Below are 23,065 nucleotides of genomic sequence, written 5' to 3'. Positions count from 1 at the left end.
CTGCCTCTGTCAGGCTGGGTCATGCTCAAGGGAAGAGAAACCTCAACATGCTATACCCCTCAATTGTGGTGATTAGATCAGAGGAAAAGGTGAGAACAGTTATTTTGCAGAAGGTAGAGTTTCACTTCCCCACAGAGGGGGAGGGGGTAAGTCCCCAGTGCAATGGGAAAGCACAACTGCTTTGACTAAGCAGCTGGAGCACCTGACTGTGCCACCAACGCCAACTTTAGCCATTTAGTGAGCAAACCACACTGCCAAAACCACAAAATCTGGACTCAATCCTCCCTGTTGCCAGCCTCTGGCACAGGAAGCAACACCCTCACAGACATTCCTACCTCTTGTCCAAACTACCCGAAAGCATGCAAATCAACAGAGATAAAGACAACACTTTTCTTCCGCCCTCTCCCATCTCCCTCTGACCAACAGCTGATTTGGGAGAGGACCACTGAGGACCACTGCAAGCAAAAATCCAAGAGGCACAATAGACTGTGAGGTGACATTGCTGGAAGTAATTAAATGCAGCAGAATTTTATGTTCTAACACATTTGAATCTGAAAGATGTGAAATTCGGAGTCACTTGCTGCTTCAACCCTCTCCCAGACAAGTCTGGGGATGCAGGAACCCATCATACTAAAAAACGGGGAAAAACAAGCCTCTTCTGGTATATAGAAAGCAGGAAGCAGAACCAGAGGGTTGCAGGTATTCATGTTTCTCTGCTTAGATTTTTTTCTTGTGTGCTGCTCTTCCTCCACAATCCCCAGAAAAAACAAAACAAAACCCAACAACGTGAACAAATTAATACACAAAATGTGTGCTGCATGCAACAAATGTCAGAACGATGCATGGCATGTTGTCAGCCTAACCATTTTTGTACTGGAAAAATATTCTTTTTGACTTTGTCACTCCCCACTGTGATTTACTTTCACAGCCAGCTGAAGAGATGGGGTTTGATAGGCCCCGTACTGGGATACAGCTGCTCCATCTTCCTAAAGAGGGCTTCCAGAGTGGTTTTCAAGAGCAACACAGCTGTATTTAGCTGGAGGAAGGAAGATTTGCTGGAGAGAAATAGCTATCTATGGGGCGTCACCCAAAATTGAAAGCAGGACCAAGAATCTCTCCTGACATGTCAAAAATGCTCTTCATTTCCTGGCTCTTCTACCAAAGCAAGTCAGGATCTGCAGAAGGGATGACACCGGGGCAATTCCCAGAACCTGCAGGGGCAGGGAAGTGCCTAGTCAGACTAGACAAGGAGCACAAAAAACCTTGGGGTTTTCCAGCCCCTTAGGACTGGACAGGGGAGCTTCTGGGCTGCTGCAATAGTTTCCAGTCAGTGGGAGTTTCAAAAGAGTACAAAAAAAAACATCACTAGCAGAAAAAGTGGCAGAGCTCTATGCCTTGTGCAATCTGCTGACTTCCCTTCTGTGGGCATCCCGAATCAAACTAGCTGCAAACAAGGAGTGTATCATTCAAGGCAGCACTACAAACAGAGATAAAACCTCCTGTTACCTTTTTCACCCTTGTCGAAGTGTGCAAAAGATACAGCTGCTCACTCCTACAGGAGCACTTCTGCCACGCAAGACCTCATATGCAGGACTGAGAGGAAAACCTCGTGCTACAAAAGGCAGCAGCAAGAGGTACTGGCTGGGAAGCAGTGCAGCTCTCACAGGTAAAAGGGATGGGGAAGGTCCCTGGGGAGTTGTGAGCTATCTTGTCTCTTAAATGTGCAGTGCTTTTCATGGTCTTGCTTACCCCTGTGGTGGCAGCAGCTCTGGGCTGCAGGCAGTTCTTTCTAGGTGCAAGGGAGGGAGGGTGGTCTGGTGTTGGGGTCCTTTTGGCAGTGGAGGGTCCAGAGGACAGAACTGGGAATTCACTGGGGTCCTTTCTTCTCAGTTCAGCTTGGCGGTCCAAGTCTGGTGGGCAGCAAAGGGTAACACCAGGTTGCTCACTGGAAGGTCTGCACCCATTTTTCATGTAGTAAATACACAGCATGGACCAGAGGTGTCAGGAAACTAGCAACAGACAGAGAGAGGGCAAGAGGGGGAGCTGGGCAGGGATGGTACCAGGCAATGGGAGGTCTCCAGATATGAAAGATGCCCAGGTAGTGACCTCTCCTGGCAGAGGCTGCATCCTACAAGCCTGATACTCTGCTTCAAAGCTTACTCTTTTTCTCAGTATTAAATATATTGCCACTGGTAAATTCTTGGCAGAGAGCAAAGCACCACAGGGATGGGCTTGCAAGAAAGTACGTGGTCATGCAGTTATATGGGGCTCCCCCCCATGTTATTTTTGAATACACTACTTGAGTGGCTCCAGCCAGGTGTCAGACAGGTCAGACTTACCTGGGTGTTGTGCCCCAGGATGAGAGATGTAATAGCAGCTGTTACCAAAGCACATTTCAGATTACACAACGTGCTATAGCAAAGGCTGCTCACTACCTGCCTGGGGCCAGGGGGAGAAGGAATAAAAAAATAGAAAAATCATTCAGACTTTATCTACAATGATCCAAAATGAATAGTATTCTCCTTCAAATTGATCTGAGACACCATCTTTCAGCATTGCCTCTTGAAAATAATAACGAAGCAAAAAGTATTTAAAAGGTAGATAAAAAGAGATTCATAGATATGACTAATGAAACAGTTTCTGCACTTGCAATTAAACTAGGATCTTTTGTTAAAGGGTAAACACATTACCATATAGCATCTTACAATGATGGATTTTACATTTCTTCTCTTCAGGATGAAGATCCTTATTGGAAGCCTTCGTTTCTACTTCATTTGTTTCTCATTCAGTAGAGCAAATGGCTTCATAACTCGGAGAACATCTACAGTCCATGCCCCTCTGTTTTACGACTACTCCTATTTAAACCTCTCTTCAGTAACGGAAGCACAAGCTCCAAAAACAGCAAGAGCTCTCAATTTCTCTCATAACATAATTAGAAAAATAAACAAGAGAGATTTGGAAGGTTTTGACTCCCTGGAAGTATTAGACCTTTCCTACAATCTGATTAAGGATGTTGAACCTGGTGTGTTTGAGAGTCTCCTCAGCCTCGTTTCTGTGAATTTGTCATTTAATGATAAGACACTTCTTGTATCAAGTCTTCCACCTCACCTGGAGCCCTTACCCACAAGCAAAACCTCAGGGTCTTCAGAGCTCTATGAGTATTTTGACAAAGCCTCAGAGGCTGCTCTGGCGCCCTCTGCACCCACCGAGAAGCTGCTGCATTTGAGAGGTCCATCTATCTTGCAAAGTGGTAATCCGAGGCTCAGGCGAAGCACAGAGAATCTTCTCCGAAGAGGAGAGAAAAATGTAACAGTCTCTCCTCCCATGACCACACCAAGGCCTGATTCCTGCGCAGTACCAATAAATGGGATACTCAATCTGTCCCACAGCAAACTGTCTGAGGATGAGCTGATGGTGAAATTGGATGAGGACCTTTGCCAAGCTCAGCTGGACAGTATTTTGGAACTTGATATTAGTCACAGTGGCCTGGAAATGGATCTTCTGTCACTGTCCGTCCTGCTTTTTCACATGAAAAACGTGCTGTCTGTTGATGCCAGTTACAACAATATAACAATTAACATTCTAGATGTTGAGAAGATCTGCCAGTTCCCCTTCAGCAAGCTTCTGGTTTTAAATATTAGCAACAATCCCATAAACAGCTTGGATACACTCTGTCTCCCAACAACCATCAAGGTCATTGATTTGTCCTTCACCAACATAAGTCAAATACCAAAAAATTTTGCTAAAAAAATGATTAACTTAGAACACATGTACATTCAGGGAAATCACTTCATATATACCGCATATCCAACAATTGCTGGCGCAGTTCCAACGTACCCCCCTGGAACTGTACATATTAATGCCATTTCCTTTGTCAGGAACGAGATGGGTACACCCATTAAAAGCCTCCCAAAGAAAGTGAATCACCTTAAAATGTCTAACTGCTCCATTGTAGAATTGCCAGAGTGGTTTGCTGACACAATGGAAGAATTATTATTTCTGGATCTCAGCAACAACCGGATTTCTGTGCTTCCTGACTTACCTACCTCCTTGCAGCACCTCGACATAAGTAACAGTGATATTAAAGTAATTCCCCCCAGATTTAAATCTGTCTCCAACTTAACAGTATTTAATATTCAGAATAATAAAATTACAGATATGCATCCCGAGAACTTCCCATTGACTTTAACAAAATGTGATATCAGTAAAAATAGGTTGAACCTGTTGTCATTAACCAACGCTCTGGAGAAACTCGAGTATCTGAATGTTTCCGGAAACCTGATCACCAGACTGGAACCCACCAGCCAACTCTCTGCACTCACTAACCTGGACAGCAGTCACAACCTCATTTCAGAACTCCCTGACTACTTTGGGAAATCTCTTCCAGTGCTGAAATACTTTAATTTATCAGGAAATAAGATCTCCTTCCTGCAGCGTGGCTCCCTCCCAGCCTCTCTGATTGAGTTAGACATCAGCGACAATGCTATTACCACCATAGTGGAGGACACTTTTGGCCAGTTAATGAGTCTGAGCATTTTGAACGTTCAAGGTAAACATTTCTTTTGTAACTGCGACTTGTACTGGTTTGTGAATGTATATATGCACAACCCCCATTTGCAGATAAATGGCAGAGGGCATCTCAGGTGCAGCTTCCCACAAGACAGAAGGGGCTGGCTGGTGGAGAGCAGCAACCTCACGCTGCTACAGTGCTCCCTGGGCATCCAGATGGCCATTACAGCCTGTGTTGCCATCCTGATCGTCTTGGTGTTAACAGGCTTGTGCTGGAAGTTTGATGGGCTGTGGTACGTGCGGATGGGTTGGTACTGGTGTATGGCCAAGAGGAAGCAATATGAGAAGAGGCCAGAAAACAAGCCCTTCGATGCCTTCATTTCATACAGTGAACAAGATGCAAACTGGACAAAAGATAATCTGTTGGCAAAACTGGAAAACGATGGATTCAAGATATGTTATCATGAGAGGGATTTCAAACCAGGGCATCCCATACTTGGTAACATTTTCTACTGCATAGAGAACAGCCATAAAGTCCTTTTTGTTCTCTCTCCCAGTTTTGTAAACAGCTGCTGGTGTCAGTATGAACTGTATTTTGCTGAACATCGGGTTCTGAATGAAAACCAAGACTCCCTCATCATGATTGTGCTGGAAGACCTCCCGCCTGACAGTGTGCCACAGAAGTTCAGCAAGCTCAGGAAACTATTGAAAAGGAAAACCTACTTAAAGTGGAGCCCTGAGGAACACAAACAGAAAATGTTCTGGCATCAGCTGGCAGCTGTCTTAAGAACAACAAATGAACCCCTTGTGAAAGCAGAAAATGGAGGCACTGAGGAGAGGTACGAGATGGAATGACACACAAGAACGTGTCAAAATTGTGCCTGGAAAGTCTGTGGTCAAATAAAAGCATGTTGATGTTTACCTGCAAAGGCTGCTATGCTGCAACAGGGGCTGTCTGGGATCAGTTACTAATGGGTTTGTAGCACGCACGTTATTCCGTATGATAAAACTCGAGACCCGAGTGCTGATGACACCCTTTTCTTCCCACGTGCTTGATTTTCTTCAGATACTTCTAGCATTTCTTGAAATGCTGCAGATGTCACCTGAAAGGAAGAAGAACTTGAGTCACACTGCATGTCCTAACTTTTTTTGAGGTTACTGCAGGAAAAAGTGGTGTCACTGAAAAATAAAGCTGAAGCCCAGATTCTCTGTTCTACTACAGCCTGGGATGGGAACACACACCTTACACATAAAAAAACCACAAGCCATAACAGTACATGGGTAACAGCTTCCTTCTGTGGTTTAGCAAGAAAAGATAAAAAGATTTACTTAACGCAGCCATGTGAGAGATGCAATTACAAATCCACACTGCTTCAGCATTAACTTTAAGTAACTGGTGGAAGAGATAAGACTCTAAATTCTATTACAATTACAAATCAGCACATACAACCACACAATAAAAAAAAAACAAAAACCGAACAGCTGAGTGTGTCAGTCTCTACTGTTAAGTAACGAATGTGAGCTTTAGTTAAATGCTGTTACAAACTTCAGAAGAATAAGGAGTCAAGTTATGTATATTATTCTTTAAACTTAGGAAAACTTCACTTGACACAATCACCCTGGCCTCTTTAACTACCTCTGCATAATCCCTGGGATAACTTAGGCTACTTAATAATAATTCTATTGTATTTGAAACAAATAAAAAAAAATCAGCTGATGTGATTTTCACATTCAAGCAAAATCAGCAGACTGTGAGGTAAAATAAATACCAGGTGAGAACAAATTATTTAGTGTAGCACAATCTGGACTTGCTTGCAAGATGAACACACCCAAATGAATTCCCAGCAGAAGACCATGGACACAGGAAGGTGGAATGTCCATGTACAACACATGAGTCAGTGTGTTTGAAACACAAACTCACTCTGCTGTGACAAAATAGGACCAGTCCCACCCTATTCGATGGCAAAAAGCAGAAACATGAGACACATGAGACAAACATAAAGATGTATCAGCAAATACAGCAATGTTTCTGCAATGCATTCTGAAAGGGGAAAGATCCTGCTGGAGCAGGATGTGGTTAGCCCCCTCTCTGTCCTGCTTCCTGGTAAAAAGGGAAAACACATTGTAGCAAGGCTCAGGGATTGCTTTTGTAGTGAACAAAAATACTAAATATAAACCCATTTTATACAGAAATTAACAACGACCGTTGTCAGCTTTTATTAGCACATAATAAATGACATTTAAAAGTCAATTTGCCAGTATTGATTCAACTTATGGATACTGTACTTGGTATATCCACAAGGCACAGCAGTGGCTCTCTACTGCTGTGCTTTGCTGCCTTGTGGGAGAAGGTAAAGAGATGATGGTGCAGGGAAGCACAACCCTCATGTTTCACAGGTCTCTTTATTTTTTATTTCCTGTGCAGCAGGTTCAAGGGTACTGAAGATTATATGTGGAATAATTTTCACACCTTTCCTAACAAGCGACAAATTAGGTACCTAAGCCATACATACCATAAAACAAGATACCACAAAATTATTAGGTCTTCTTCACTCTCATCTATCTCATTTTTGTGTGGTGCTCTCCTCAGCTTTTGAAGCCCTACTGCTAAGGCAGGCTGGCTCTGTGACAGAAAAAAATTGTATACCACCTCACAGAAACCTCTAAAATCTCTAGTCTAAAAAGTTCTGAGGTGGTGCCCAACAGCTGTACATTCTTTAGCAACTTCTTGAGGTTATGTACATGTTGTTTAAAATTATTTGGCATTAGTAGCTTTTAGGATGAAAAATACCATACTGCAGGCCAACTGCTGAAATAATCAACTCTTCTATAAAGCAAGACCTAGGAGTTAAAAAGACTGTAAATTATTAAATCTTTCAGTAACTTTTGTTCATTTAAACAACCAGAAAACACTTGTTCGTGAGCTCAGCCTCAGGTAATTAATCAGCTGTTTTTCTAATAAGCTTCTTTATGCTTTGAGGCCACTCCTTATTTCATGAGATACTCTGGTAAAATTGGTAGCAGTACATCCAAGACCACAAAGGCAGATTTTCAGTAATAAAGCATACACAGTCCTCAGGCCAAATACCATAACAGCAGCCACCACTAGCAACTTGAAAAGCAGCTGAAAAGCCCCAGAGCAGTTATTTAGTACAAATGGCAACTTAAATCAGATTTTGGTGCTACTGCAGATTGAAAGGTGTTGCGCTTTCCCATCTGACACTGTAAACATGTTAACACATTGGTTGTAGTAAGAACACATCTGGCACCAGGACATAACAGAAAGAGGAAAATTACATAGTGCTTTAAAGGGATTTCAGTTATTTTGTCTTAGTATCACATCACATAACGGCACCAAAGCCTCCTTCTGTCCTCAAGCTGTCCCGTTCTTGCTTTACTTTCACATGAATACTGGATTCAAATTACTTTTATGAATAAGGTGCAAGGGATTTAACCTTTTATCATGTGTTGAAGCTCTTGTGATCCAAACCAAATGCACAGTAGGAGTTATATGTACATGCAACAAATCCCAAAACTGCTTTCTTAAACCCAGTCTTGATGAAAATAGTCAGCTTACTTTAGGGAACATGCAGGACCCCATCCTGCAACCTCTTTTGAGGTCCCACCCCGTACTCCTTACAGTCTAAAAGTATTGCTACAAAAATGCAGTTTGAAACAAAATAACAGGATCCCACAGATTTTTTTTTTTCTCTCCAAATTAGTACATGTTGTATTAAAAAGAAATGCAAAGACAGAAAAAAAAAACCAAGGCAAATCTTTCAGTTACCTGTTATAATTACTTTAGAAAGAACAGTGTTGTTCGTTTTTAGAGAAAAGGAGCTGGGCAGAGGGAAAAGACAGAGGTTACAATTTTACATTCATATTAGAAAGTTGTTTTTATCCACTTTATTGCAAGAATGCTGTCTGGAATTCTTCAACATTAATTAAAATTCAGAGCTAAGCAAAGAAGAGTGTTCATAATGTAAAAGTCTTCCGGGAAAATCTTGGAAATAGTTTAGTTAACAAACTGCCTAAACCAACAACTCACAGACAATAATGATGTGAAAGGTTTTTGTTTCTAAATCTAATCATCTTCCCAGCACAGTAATTTTGCTAAAGATGTGGCATTTTCCTGTAATGAGGCACCAAAAGTCTGTGGCACGATTATTACAGGCACTAAGGCTCTGCTGAAGTCCACAGAAGTTGAAAGGTAATTGCTTGTTTTGAGAAGATCCAGCCACTTAAAGTCATAATTGTCAGGAATTTAAATACCTCCGTTTCACAAGGAAATATTTAACTTCTGTTATCTGCTCACTGTGTAGACCAACAGATAAAGTTTGTAAGTAGACAGATTATTGATCTCTAAAACTCACATTAGACTTCTTATGAAAACCTCAAAACTTGTAGTCCTCTTGTTACACGGACATTCTGGTTTTTTAAATTGTAACAGCTGCCAGTTCTACCTGTCAGAAATACCACAGCTCAAGCTTCCAATCCCCACTTTTATACAAAGTCCCAGACAAGAAAGCAACCTGTAATACTCTTGTTTGTGTAACTGTTTACCAACTAGAAAACCACAGAGGGGACTGCATTACTAACAGGGTATCAGTTCTATAATATTTCAATATTCATCTTGATCCTTGAGTAACACCTTTAGTTGGGTATTGCACAGTTAATTCTATTAGATGTAAAATACTTCTTCAAATATATTATTTTGGAATACGTAACACCACCAATCCTTAAAATAAACGTACAGCAAGAATTAATACATATAAACTTGAGAAACTTGTAAACTTTATTACAGCGCCACAGCACTTCCTCAAAGTCCTTCCCCACGGGCAATGTAGCACTGTTTGTCAAATGCTATGTCCTGCTTGAGGAAGCCGGGGCTGAAATACTCAACTTTGGTTGAAGTTCATGGACCTTCTGCCATTTACCTCAACGGAACCAGGACTTCACCCTGTGAACAGAAAGGACCTTCATGATTACAGACACTTGCTACAACAAAATACTACTGATCCTTTCAACTTGCTGCAACAGGAAGAGCTTAAACTTCAGTGTCATAACACCAAGCATCCTCCTAATTCCTCCTTCTAGAAAATAACAGCAAGCATGCAATTTAACAGGTCGCAGCCTCGGATCATTCTCCAAGGTATTCTGCCTTATGATGTAGCAAATCACACAGTTATAATGCTTATTTATTTTTACTTGTTCTGCAGTAAAACTGAGTAACAAAACCACCCTCAGGTAACAATGCCATATACAAATCTAAAAGACTAGCCACAGAAATTCAAGAGCGAGCCGTGGAAGTGATACCCCAGCATTCACTTCAAATGCAATTGGATATTGTGGCATTTTTCTTAATTGGCAGTAGTACAGCAGCACCGTGTCTCTGAGTTCAAAATAACCATTAAGAAAAGGAAGCTAGCCCCTCAGCTAGCTCAGAACCCTCTCCTCAGGTTACACTGAGGGCACTGGGATCTGCTTCGTCGAGGCGGTGTGGCAGTCCCGCCGCGGGTCGCTGGTAGCGTGATAATGCATGGCAACGTAGGACTTGGCAAACCCGAAAGCTGAGCTCACCGGCTGTACGCTGTTGGGGGTGCTCCCTTCCTGGGAAGGGCTGCTGTTATAGATACTGTAATAGGGTTCAATTCGGGTGTTCATGGGGGTTGAGCTGCTCTGTGCGTAGTGCTGATGCCTGACAGAAGCCTTGGGACTCAGCACGCTTTCCTTGGAGTGGGTAGGAGCACAGGCTTGGTCCATAATCTTTTTCTGAGGTTTTGGAGACAACACGTAGGCTGAATTGGTTTCGTGGTGGGATGACTTGTTCCTGTTGACTTCCAGGCTGCCCTTGCCCATGGCCTGAAGCCTTGTCTTCTGCTTGCAGCAGAAAAAGACAACAGCTACGTACTGCAGACACCAGAGGACTCGTCTCCTCAGTCCAGCACTGTTGCGGGAATATATAAAAGGATTCAATCCAGATTTGAAAAAAATGAGGGTAAATCCACAGAGCTCAAACTGGTAGAGAACAAAGCCACTGCTGCTGGACAGCATGTCCTGCATCAAAGAAATGCCCAGAGGCAAGCAGCAAACCAGAACAGAGAGCACGATGACAACACAGGTCACCACTGCTTTGGAGTCCTTGGCTGTGGACAGGTTGACCGCCGACACCAGCTGGAGCCGGCCAGCAGAGGTGGCTGGTGGCTGGCTGAGGTGTTTGGTGTAGCCATGCGTCTGGAGGTGCTGCGGCTTGCTGTAGCCCTGGTTCCTGTACAAGGCAGGCACGGCAGTCTGGACACAGCCTCCCTCCCCGGCGGCTGGTGGCCCCGCAAAGGGCTGCGGTCTGGAGGCATTCACAGCCACCGCAGGCGGGCACTTCCTCACCTGGGCATTCCTCCGCAGGGCCTGGGCGATCATGACATAGGAGACGGACACCACAGCCACGCAGCAGATGAAATCGGTGACATAGAGGTAGAGGATGACTTTCCCCTCACCACTGGCGAAGCTAGACATGGGCAGGCAGAGCCGGGAGCTGCGGGTCTTCAGGGTGGCCAAGGTGGCCAGGGTGAAGCTGGTGGCCCAGAGGAGCAGGGTGAGGAGGAAGGTGCAGGGGAAAGAGGCAGCGCGGTGCGGCTGCTTCCCCAGCACCATGCGCAGCCGGTGCAGGGCAATGACCGCCACCGTCTTGAGTGACATGATGATGAACCCAGAGCTGGTGAGGTGGAAGGTGAAGCAGAAGGCACCCGGGACACCTCGGCCCGAGTCGAAGAAGAGGACGAAGGCGAACATGGGGGCGGCCACCCCGCAGATGAAGAGGTCACAGAAGGAGAGGTTGAGGATCATGAAGTCGAAGTTGGTCCTGAATTTCCTGAGGGCCGGGTCGAAGAAGGACAGGAGGACGATGAGGTTGCCGTAGGAACCAAGGCAGAAGACCAGAGCCAGCAGGGAGGCGCAGGCCGCCAAGGTGACGGCGTGGGTCCCCTCCCGAGGGTCCGTGGCGCTGCCGTTCCGGCCCAGCGGCAGCAGCGAGGCCCCGGGGGGCTCCTCCTGGCCCCCCGCCGGCAGCCGCCCTGACGCGTTCATCTCCGCCCGCCGCCTCACCGCGGCTGCGGCCCAGGCGGGCCCGCTCCGTTACCGCCGCCACTCCCTCAGGGCTGCCCCTGACATGGCCCTACCCACCCCGTTACCGCCGCTCCCTTAGGGCTGACCGCGACATGGCACCGCCCCCCCCCCCTTCCCTCCGTAGCTGCCGCTCCCTCCCTCAGGGCTGACCCCGAGATGGCGCCGCCCACCCCTCCATGACGGCCATAGCCACCACCCCCCGCTGCGGTTGGGCCCGGCCCCTTCCTCGCTCGACGCCACCCGCCCCGCTACCTTTTTGCCGCCGCGTCTGCGGAGAGTGGGGCCTGACGGGCAAAGGGGGAATTGGCAGGGCGGGAGCCGCAGACAGCCTCCTCCCAGTTTGTCTCCAGGCGGCTTCGTCACCGGTGCAGGCAGGAGCGGGCGGGTTTCGCGAAGCACTCAGGCACCCACCGGGCTTCCCGAACTGCGGGCTTACGTGTGTCGGTCCAGCTTGGCAAGCAGGAGCTGTACCAACACCCCGACTTGCAGCTGCACACGGTTGTTGCAACTCGCTGCTTTGATGCAAAGCGCCGTAGCAGCCTAGACTCTGTTTTTTTAATATGTTTGTATTCCCCATGTCTCTTGGCATTAGTGTACAAAGTGCTCCACTCCCCCTCCAAAAGCTCCCCGCGGAGGGAGATGGCAGCGTCACCAAAGGACACGTCCCGCTCACGAAGCAGAGAACTGAGGCAGCTGGAGGTTTTGCGACAAGCCCCATCACAGCCATGCTTTTACCAGGATCTCAAGTTAACAGGAGGACACTCAGGGTTTTAGGTTTCTCCGTGTTGACGTAACACACCACCATAACACCTGCACTGAACCAAAACCTGTTAAAATTTTTTTGCAATTTTTCATACTGAATCTTTCTCACCTGGAACTTCTGCATTTCTTCCCTGAGAAAACTCAGGAGGGGTAGGGATGCCCTTTTTGTTTGCTGGTCTGTGGCCATAAGCACAGGAGTTGAGGTGAAGTTGTGTATTCCCACACCAGGGGGAGAGGGAAAAAAAAAAAACAACAATATTCTTTCTTGATAGTTTCTACTACTATCAGAAATACTATACTTGCCCTTTAAAGTGATGTAGAGCACTGGATGTCTGAGCACTTAAAGGGATTTCATAATACTTACATGGGCACGCAGCACCCGTTCTCCAAGACAGTACAGGCTGCCACCAGCAGAAAGTACCAAGGGAGCAGTGTCACGTAGGTGAAAGAGACAAAAAGTGGAGCCAGGCAAGGTACAGAAGTCCCACAGAAGACTTCTGACAGGCATGGGTACTTGTCTTATACTATACATTTTTACATATACTTATTTTATATCTATACATATACAAATATATATTGTCTTAACCTTCCCCTGCTCCCAGCAATCAGACAGAAGCATAGTGGAGCTCCGTAGCAGCATCCACTGACAAGAGCGCTAACTCGGTATCTGAAAGCTTGTCAGTGCTAATCTGCTCATTAATTTTTTTCAACACTTTTTAAAACTAAGACCAATTTTTCCAGTAAACTAACGACTTGCAACCACAGCTCAGCCTAAGAGCCTTTCTGTAGTGAAATGAGGCAACCAGGTGCCACTAATTGCCAGGGAGTAAGCATGAGCTTGTGTCAAGCCCCCCTGTGCCTAATTAGGGTGGGCCCCCACTGCGTACCTTTTATTGGCCCCCTAATCCTGCTCATGCGCAGTGGGGGCCCACCCTAATCAGACACAGGTGGGCTTGACACAAGCTCATGCCCACTGCCTGGCAATTAGTGGCACCTGGTTGCCTCATTTCACTACACCTTTCATGCTAAACATACTTCCAGCTAGAACTCGGTCCAGATTTGTTATCAGGATCTGGGGCAGGGGAATGCCAACACCACACTGCAACCTGGGCACCCAGGCCATGTGCACTTCGACATGTTTTCATTCCTCAACTACTTACATACAGGAGGGAGAAGGTCCAAAAACCAAAATATAATGTTCACAGTTTTTGTTTAAGCTGTGCTCTCTGATTGGCCATCACTTTTATTTTCACTGTTACTTATATGTTTGTTCTTCAGCCATGGTGAATTTGAATTCTGTGGATGAATCCTGGCCCTACTGAGTAAAAGTTTTTTTGCTGACAAGCTGAGATCTCCTTGAATTTTCTTATTTTACACAGATGACAACATATCAGCCTATCCCAAGAGTGAATGATTTTTAAGTAATTAATGCCAAGGAAACAGTGATGATTGCTGTGCTGTGAGCACACAATATCCATGTCCTTTCAGAGCAGGCAACTTCAGATGCAAGCAAGACACTGCATAAAAAACAACTTTAGTTCCACAGTGTCTAATCAGAGTTCACATCAGGCTTCGAGGGTTTCTGTGATGTCATTTAAGAAAAACATAGGCGTAGTAATACATTTTGCCAAATGAGTCCTTTAAAATGTTGGAAAGGCCTATGCAATTCCAGGTGTTATTTGTCCAGCGCTCAAACCTGGATGACCACAGTTGGACTTGTTAGTGCCCTGTGATTATGAGACTAGCAGGTGGAATATACAGAAGTAGGGTGCACATGACTACTAGGGCTGTTCGTATCAAACTTGGGTTTACAGGTGTTAGAAAGACTCTGACCCCTCATGTACTTTTGAACCCCTACCTGAAATGCTGAAAAATCCATTTAAGAGTCAAAACTGTAAGAAAGTTAACTATTTTATAACTAGTTATGTGCAAAAATGTAAAAAAAGAAAATTTTTCCATTACCATTAGGTTCAAAGTATCACTCATTTTGTCAATGCAACACAATCAGGTGCAAGGGCGTGGGGTAGGTTTTGTTTGTTTTGTTTTAAAATGATTTATCCCTCTTGAGTTACCGTAGTTTGAAATTAAGGAAGAATATGCATCGTTATAGCCTGTGAGCCTTAAACATTTCAGCAGAAAAGCACAAGCTGATGAGACTGGATGAGAAAAACTGTCATTCAGCAGAGAGCCTGTGAATGCTGAAAGAGAAGGTTGCTGAACACAGGGCTTGTACTCAGGCAGCCAGAGCATGAGGAGAGGCAAAAATTATCTCCATGGGAACATGGAGCACTATGCAGTCCCTTTGGCACAGTGAAGCATCTTGCTGGCCTGCCCCTTATTGAAAGAACTTTAAAAGTTTGGGGTAAAAGAAAAGTCCAGTGGAAGAAACCTGTTTTGCAAGGCAAAAATCACAACCGCATTAAACTTTCGCAGCATCTTGCACAAGGTACTCAGATACAAACTCTTCCTTTGCAGCACTATTGCTGCTTTACTAATTAAAGGAAAGGCTCATGTTCTAGTACTATCAAGCTTCTCAAATATTTTTCAGCCTTGGAGTTCCAGCTGCATAAGGAGAAATTATGTTCAAGACAATTTCTACAGCAGGGTCAAGTTTTGCAGACATTAAAGCACCAGAAACTGGACATTATTTTTTATTATGGAAACTGTCCCCATTTTAGCATAAGAGCACTGCCTCAGGCTTTTAACAAAGCAGCTGTAGGACAAAAATATTGGAACACAGAAGGAAAAACAACCCTTCTCCTTTTTCCAGTCTGCCTTTGTAGGATGCAGCAAATTCTAGTTGAAGCTCTGATCTGTACTGAGAACTCTTGACTCAAGACTGCTTTACCAAGAGTCATCCTCTTGGAGAGGATACCAACCTTATTTTTTTTTTTTTTTTTTTCTCCTCAGCTGATTGGAATTTCCCTTCAAAAACTCTCTTCATAGCTCTGAGAAGCACCTCTTGACCTCAGTGGAAACCAATTACAATTTGCTTGTTAAACAGCTTAACAATATTCTACATCTTCCCCAGTTTAATTCTCTTCTGCCATCAAACCTCCCAATTCCTTGCAGTGGACTGAAGAATGACCACTGCCCTAATGCCCTGGGTACTTCACTGGATTAACCACTAAAACCCTTCCCTGGAGCTTGGTTACCTCCAGCCTGCAGACAATCAGGAAGTCTACTTCAGGTCCAGCTGGATTTCCCCCCTTATTGGAAATCCCCTTCTCTGTCCAGCAACATGGCTGTACAGCAAGTATTTTCTGATAGGGAATCCACAGCAATTACCTTCCAGTCACTGCACAATGCCACTGAGAATGTAAAACAAGTTAGTTGATAATTCACAGCAGGTTTGAAGTCAAAGTCCTGAAAAGACAACAGCCAGCAAAACTTTCTACTGATGAGGAAGTTGATGTTTTTTCCCCTTTTGCATCTTACCAGATCGTGTTTTCCACAGGGGAAAAGGAAGCTGGCACCTCTGCTATAGGATTCCAGGTATTCTGAAGCCATGGAAGAATGCGAGACTGAAAAGAGTGTAGGATACCAGGAAGTCTAACTGTGAAAAACTGACAGGAGATATCTTTGTGTACCAAGCCTGGGACACTCAGCAACTTGCTAAAAAAGTAAATAAGTAAAAATGATGAGAGAGGTCATACCTGGACATAGAGAAATACATTCAAAACATCCCACCTCAGAAATAATGAACTTCATAACTTTTCCATTTTTTTTTTAGAAATCCATATGCAGATTAGGTCAACTTGTTAATAGCACAGTCATGTGTCAAGTCTGCAATGACACCCAAAAACACAACTCTTAGTTGCGTAACTGATTTTCTTATATGCTTTTATTGAAAAAGTGTCAATCTGCTGCAGTATCAGCATGTTTTCACAAATATACCCACTGAGTTATGGAAATATCGGAGATCATTCCATTCTTAATACTCTAGCAAGACAGGTACTCAACAGTAAGGCACTGCAACTTCTAGCATAAAAAAACACACTAACAAATTAATTCTGCCTTTCATTATTACCATTCTTTGGTGCTTCAGACAGCAGTGGTCATAGAGATTATTCATGCAGACTGACATGTGGTCACTAAAGCTATGAAAACCATCTCCAAGGTATTTTTCCACCTCCCTTATTGTTCAAGGAGAAAGTTTTTCTCAACTCACACTAGAAATGTCTCCCTCTCCAGACTGAGGTGTTGTTGCATCTCTAAGGCTTTAGGGAAGAGACAGCACAAGACAACAGTGATAGATCAAAACTCATTACACGTACATATTGCTTGACGAAACTTCAGGAAGAAAAGTAGCAAGGGAGTTGTGGTAGTTCATGAAGAACTCAAAGTTTCTCCTACATTCTCAGAATAGACTAATAATCTTTTGCCCACAGCAAGTCAATTAGTACAAGTTTGTTCACACCATAGCTATATTTTATCCTACAGAACTCTAATTTAAATAGGTACCCTATTTTCTGGGTGAGCTGTTTGGATCAAGTAATTTATTGCTTATTTATAACCAACAGCTATTATTAATACCAACTAGTTATTTGCCTTCATAACTCTCCCTGCAGAATGATTCTCTACAGACCACTGGATCCTCTACACTGCAACCCACTCAAGCTACACTTTGGTGACAGATATGCAAGAAACTCCCAACTATAGTGAAAAGCAGCAGAGCTGGATCCTGTAGTCAGCTGCCCTTAATGTAGGTAAAATGGCACATACAGTAGCTGCTCCATAAACATGATCCTTTCAAGCAAATACTTTCCTTTAAAATATTTTTCTATTTTAATTCTAGCAGCAAAATACTCTCCACTTCCAACTAGCTTCTCTAATTTTAAGTGTACCTCTCAGAAGATATTTTTTGGGCAAGCCTCACCACGTACAAGGTATTTTGATGTAAATAAAAAAGCTAGTTTCCCAACAATAAAATCTTTAATCCTTATTGTTGCCTTAACTCTGCCAAATCCCACCATAAGCACATGCCTTATACAAAAAGCTCAAAAGCACAGAAAATCACCTTCAGTTAGTCTTAAAGTAAGAAATTTCAGCTTTAGATATACAAAAATGCAGATGTTACAAACAATCCATTTATTGGGTCTTAAGCTACATACACAATTGAAATAATAATTTTGGCACTATGCTATACAGTGGTTACATCTGTGTGCTGACACTCATTAAATGCACCAGGAACACTGCTGTGCTTTGAAGTTTGGAATGAGTCACACACGCAGCAGGTAGATCACTCAGAACGTCTCAGTGCTCCTGCAAGGTTGCATGGAAGTTGAAACAACACACACACACACACACACGTTTATGAATTATTTCAACGCACCTCACATTCTATGAACCTGTCACACCAGAACATGTGATGTCAGCATTTAGAGATGACAAGTGTCGCATTAAAATTTGAATGTGACATAGTAATAATGAGATACAAGAAAACCAGAACGAAACCTCTGCCCTTCAGACACGGAGAGATTTTGTTAAAGAAAATAATTTAAAAAACTAATAATGGCATTTGATTTGATACAAAAGCCAGAACTACTACCGTATTAACATCTAAGTATGAATCTTTACAAATTAATATCACAATGGTGTTATGTAAAAGGTTGCAAACTGTACAATGTTGTCAATGCAATGCCTCTACAATTTATACAGTCTTTTACAACTATGTAACACATATTAAACATGTTGTTAAATAGCCAATAGATACCAGTCTCTGAACAAAGCCACAGGCAAAAAAATACAGAACTTTCCACAATCTTCGAACAAGATACGCTTGCCCAAACAGTGACAATCTTCATGAGAATACGCTGTTAAAAATAGTCAGCCATTCAGGGCTTTTCCACACTGTGCGTACATTTAATTCTGTGAATTCAACCATCACTTGATAGTCCATGATTTCATATCTGTGGGCTGTAATTATGTGGAAACACTTACAGCCTTTCACCCTTAAAAATATGCAGATAACCATAGATCTGTATTCCATACACAGTCAAGCTATCTATGAAGACCTGGCCAAGCAGCAAGAGTTTTCACTCCCCATTGTTTCTCCTGCCATTATCAACACTACACGAAGAAGACCAACTATTTACATTTTGACAAGGAAGATACAAAAAGGCAATCCTGCCCTGAGGTGGACTGAATGATACGGAACCCATCACGTGATGGGCACCCAAATCCAAGTAGTGAAAAATAAACTCTGAGAAAGATAGGTTCCTGGTGTGTGCTGACTAGGTAAGAAGTTGCATCAAAAGAATTGGAGAGCTTGACTGAGAATATTCTGGTCTGCAGCACTCTCTGATGTCAGGAACAGCTGGGAAGAAGGGTCAGAAAAAGAGGATAAGAAATGTGCAGTGTAAGTCACTGTGTATCAGGAAGCAGAAACAAGACTGGTGTTATGCAGGCCAATGACAAGGGTCTTGCAATAAACTCAGGATCAGGCTCTGCAAGTGCAGCTAGGAGCAGACTGTAAGGCTCCCTGGGGAGGTGAAATTCTTTTTGAATAGAACCAGGTCTTTTTGTTTGTATGTAAAAATGGTTTTGATGAGGCATCAGGATTTCCAACACAAAATTTTCTACATGATAAATTTCTTTGACTTTCCTTTATTTTGCAGCAAGGTTCCTAAATTCTCACTTTTCCTGAAGAACCCTGAAAAGAAAGAAGAAAAAATTCAAAACAAGAATTCATAGCAAGATTACTGCCTCATGCTATTACCACAGAAGAAAATGAAAATACAAATTAAAACTTCTCTTGGAATACTGTCACAAAACATCACAATACAACAGAGATCAGAATCTTTTAGCGTAACAAAGAGAAACTCCAGGAATGGGTTCACTCTTTGGGGACATGCCTGTGTGAAGAGACCCGGTGGCAAAGCCATATGTGGAAGAGGAAACAGTTTGGAAGCAGTCACTCCCCATCATGGGCTGCAGATGGCATACTGGGCTGTGTGGTAGGCTAAAGTCCTCAGAGGCATCAGAAGTACAAAGCAGCACATACCTTGCCTTTAGTGAAACTGCCAGGCATTTAAAAAGGCAGCCAACTGGCAGGAAATGGAGAAAAGGAACATCAATATTCAAGAAAACAAGTGCGTCTTAGCAAAACGTTAGTATAATATGAGGACACACTAAAAAGATGGACAATATTTCACTGAATCTGATCTTGAACAGATCACTGGAGGTGCAAGGGACTTCATTCTGCCTGTGGTTTAGGGATTCCTCTCTACTGCATTCTAGACTGGAGAGCTCAAGCAGGTTTCTCAAGACCATTTCTGTCACTTTGTGTCAAGACAAATAATCTTACCTTTCTATGCATAATAGCATGGTGAAACCAAGAGGTCAGTAAGCACTAGTAGTTGGTCATCTGTGAACTGCTGTTTATGTTCCTGCCAGTTGTCATGATGGGTCCTTCGGAAATTCGACAGTGTTTTTTTCACAGTCATCTGCATAGCAGATAATTGGCATTGATCTGTATCAATTATGGATTTAATTTCCACGACAAAACAAACATCGAATACAATGGAAAATAGCTGCTGAGTAAACCAAAGGGTTTGACCAGTTGTAAAGCTTAGAAAGGCTCCAGAGAAGTAAGCCCAATTCTCCAGTATTTTAATTTTTACAGCTCCAGTAAAAGCCATTTGACTACTGTCACAACCCCAACATTCTTATGAGAGGTGATTTGACCTACAATTTTGACTTTGAAAAAATAAATTCTTAAAACATGTAAGTGAAATATTTTTCCCCTCTTCCTTGTCCTAGAGGATTTCAAACCAATGGTTTGTGTCTCAGAACATGAGAAATAGTTTTTCTGTGATTTATTTCCTCTATGCATCCTAAATGATTCAACTATCTTTTGTGATTAAAATAAGTAAGATTATTGAATAAACAGAAGTCCAGTTATTTCAAGTTTCCTGATTCAGTAGAGCACACAATAGCAGTTTGTTAAATATATGGTATTCTTCAGCCATAAGCTCATTGCTCTGGTTGACACACCAAAAGTAAACACAACTGAACAGACGGAAAAAAAAATTAAAGGTAATTATTTAATTAAAAACATGTTTCTAGAGCTGCTTATAAAACTTCATTTTAAAAATTTCAGTAATTTTTTGTTCAGGTCCACTTTTTCTAGAATGCTAATTCTACCCAATTCTTTTTAAGTACACACAGAAGTGACTTTTTAAAATTGAAGTGTTTTTCCTCATTATAGATAGAGCTCTTGTAGCTTTCAGTTCATGCTTGAAATTTGAAAGCAAGAGCAGAACTACCACAAAAAATATGTAACAGCAGTCCATGACTTGACATGTATTTGAATAAAATAATAAAAAGCAGCAGAAATTAAGTTTCTTAACAGGTTCCTATTTTTAATTCTGGGAAAGGAGAACCAAGAATGAGTAAAGAGTATTTTACATGTTATATTAGATAGAAAAATGATTATTTTACCTCAATAGGCTGAGGATCATTAAGATGGGCACTGAGATCCATAAGGAGCTGTGGCATCCAGGTGGGTACATCGTAGGGACTTGACAAGATACAGGCACTAAGTCCCAGCACACCAGCATGGCGTTTCACCAGGTCTGCAATTGCAGGAAATTAACTTACATAGGGCAATGTGCAACTACCTTCTCTAAGACTTTCCCCCTTAATGACACCCACAAATTTAAAAGTGTTTATCAGTGAAAATAAAGCTGTTTTCAAGTGCTGGAAATGACTTAAGGGAGCCTGTATATTAAGTAGAGGTGTTGTAATTAGACTAATATACTGACTATTGACTATTACTAATACAAACTATTGAATTAGTTTTGACTCTGAATTAAAGAAACTAACAACCCTGCTACAGAGATCTCTACCTTCTATGGAGAACCAGACGGTTCCACAGACTATCTAGTCAAATGAATTCACACAAGTGTATGCATCTCCTTTGTTTTGGTTTTGTGGGTGCTGGGATTTGTTTTTTAGGAATGAAAGAACCACACTGCTAGCAAACAGAAGGTAAGGTGGGTAGGGAGTGGAATTATATATATTGTGTCAGCTAAGGAAGCTTATTTACCGAGGAAATAGCTATCCCTCATCATCTGCATACTTAACTATCTGAACTGTGCACATGGAAAATGGAGAAATCTCAATTTAGTGCCATTTCTGGAAAATTAATTGCTTTCGTTTAATGTAGGAATACATCATAAAAACATTATTTGCTTTTTTGTAGTAGTAGTGTATTCTTATTCATCATTTATACTGGAAATCAAATTATTGAAGCAGGTAACAGGGATTTGGATCTGCACTACATACACAGAATCAGGCAATAAGGTACACAAGGACAAGTGATTTGCCATTATGATTTATGAATGCTTAGCAAGGAAAGACATTTGCATGGGCAACAGGCCTTATGTTTTTTCTGGATGTATGTTCATTTTCTAAACACTGCTTAACCACAGGACTAATCCTAGCCCATCTGGAGGACTTACAAAATAAGCATTTGACTGTATCACAAAATAAATATTTCTTTCTTGCCAGCCTGCCAGCCAGATGATGTGCATCATTTTAGTACCTGAAGCGATTTTCTTACCACCAGAAGGGATTGTATCCATCACTGATCCCAGATCACGCTTTCGTTTTTTTGGTAACCTCATCTTGCACAGCTGTTCAAAATGGGTCTGCATGGGACCATCCATTGTGAGAAAACTGCACTGTAGCAAACCACTTAGAGTGGTAGCAGCCATTTCTCTCACCTATGAGCAGAGACAGCACACACCATAGTTACTAAACACATATGCACTGTAAAAAACAGGTCTTCAAGCTATTAATAATCTTTCCAGCAAATTTAGTTAGGCCAAGTTACCAAAACTCTGACCAAGAAAAATATTTAAAATATTATAATATGAGGTAGCAGGATAAACTACTGTTAGTTTACTCTGCGGCTCTTAAAAAATTAATTTTAAAAGTTCTATTTTAATAGAGAAAGAGTGTATAGAACAACAGCTCGAATGGTTCATGTACAACAAGTCAGTTCTATTGTGCTCCAGCATTAAAATTCCAGCATTCCAGGTTGGAAAAGTATTCTTCTCTTTGGTAACACAAAAACCCAAAAGAACAGGACTAAGTTTTCATCTAATTGCCAAACCATTCAAAACACAGATCTCTCATTTTTGATTTTTTTTAAAACTGCCACAACAACTGTTAGCGGCTAACAAGTTGAGAAAACTCAGTCACCTGCCTTTAAAAGCAAGTATAATCCAACCCTATTACTAACCTATCTACTTAAATATTCCAAAACCGTAAAGTTACAGAACTATAAGAACATATTTAAACTGGAGTCTCTCAAACTCTCCTCTGCTTGGAGTAATTGCAGGCTGATGAAAACCTCCCAGGGTTTATAAATCTGAAAACCAAAGCAACTTGTTGAAACAATGACAGCAGCTGCCAGTTTTTTTTGTAAAGTACATACTGTTACATGTAACTGTAACCAGAACATTTGTCTCTGGAGTACAAATACCTACCAGCACTTGGAAACCAATGCAGCAGATTACAATAACTCACATCCTTGAACATAATGTTCTGAACCTCCACAAAGCAATAAGTATAGCTGCAAGTGCCGCAATAATTAAACATAGTAAGTTAACAATAATCTTGAGATTTCATTCAATTTAAACTTCTGTAATGTATTATTCAA

The 23,065-nt window shown here is 42.4% G+C and overlaps 3 protein-coding genes across 4 annotated transcripts in view; 1 reads left to right on the top strand and 2 right to left on the bottom strand.

The window, feature by feature from the left end:
- Positions 1-1,419: 1,419 nt before the first annotated feature.
- On the top strand, positions 1,420-5,872 carry LOC103527993 (toll-like receptor 2). Its single transcript, XM_008493258.2, has 2 exons — positions 1,420-1,666; positions 2,736-5,872. Exon 2 carries the CDS (start codon positions 2,737-2,739, stop codon positions 5,362-5,364), a length of 2,628 nt encoding a protein of 875 aa, XP_008491480.2. The 5' UTR covers positions 1,420-1,666; position 2,736; the 3' UTR covers positions 5,365-5,872.
- Positions 5,873-9,649: 3,777 nt separating this feature from the next.
- GPR75 (G protein-coupled receptor 75) lies at positions 9,650-11,592 on the bottom strand. Its single transcript, XM_008493279.2, has one exon. It carries the CDS (start codon positions 11,590-11,592, stop codon positions 9,970-9,972), a length of 1,623 nt encoding a protein of 540 aa, XP_008491501.1. The 3' UTR covers positions 9,650-9,969.
- A 4,627-nt stretch (positions 11,593-16,219) lies between these two features.
- Positions 16,220-23,065, bottom strand: part of PSME4 (proteasome activator subunit 4) — a 59,790-nt gene continuing 52,944 nt past the window's right edge. For both annotated transcript variants that reach the window (XM_030448260.1, XM_030448261.1), the window contains 4 exons: positions 21,962-22,124; positions 20,839-20,972; positions 19,703-19,841; positions 16,220-19,048 (listed from right to left, as the gene is read on the bottom strand). In XM_030448260.1, coding sequence (XP_030304120.1) covers positions 19,707-19,841; positions 20,839-20,972; positions 21,962-22,124 — 432 coding nt within the window. In that variant the 3' untranslated portion in view covers positions 16,220-19,048; positions 19,703-19,706. The remainder of the gene's footprint in view (positions 19,049-19,702; positions 19,842-20,838; positions 20,973-21,961; positions 22,125-23,065) is intronic.

Source organism: Calypte anna, chromosome 3 (genome assembly GCF_003957555.1).
Source record: "Calypte anna isolate BGI_N300 chromosome 3, bCalAnn1_v1.p, whole genome shotgun sequence".
NCBI classification, from domain to species: Eukaryota; Metazoa; Chordata; class Aves; order Apodiformes; family Trochilidae; genus Calypte; species Calypte anna.
Note: the sequence above shows the minus strand (reverse complement) of the source record. Positions and strands in the feature narration are given on the sequence as shown.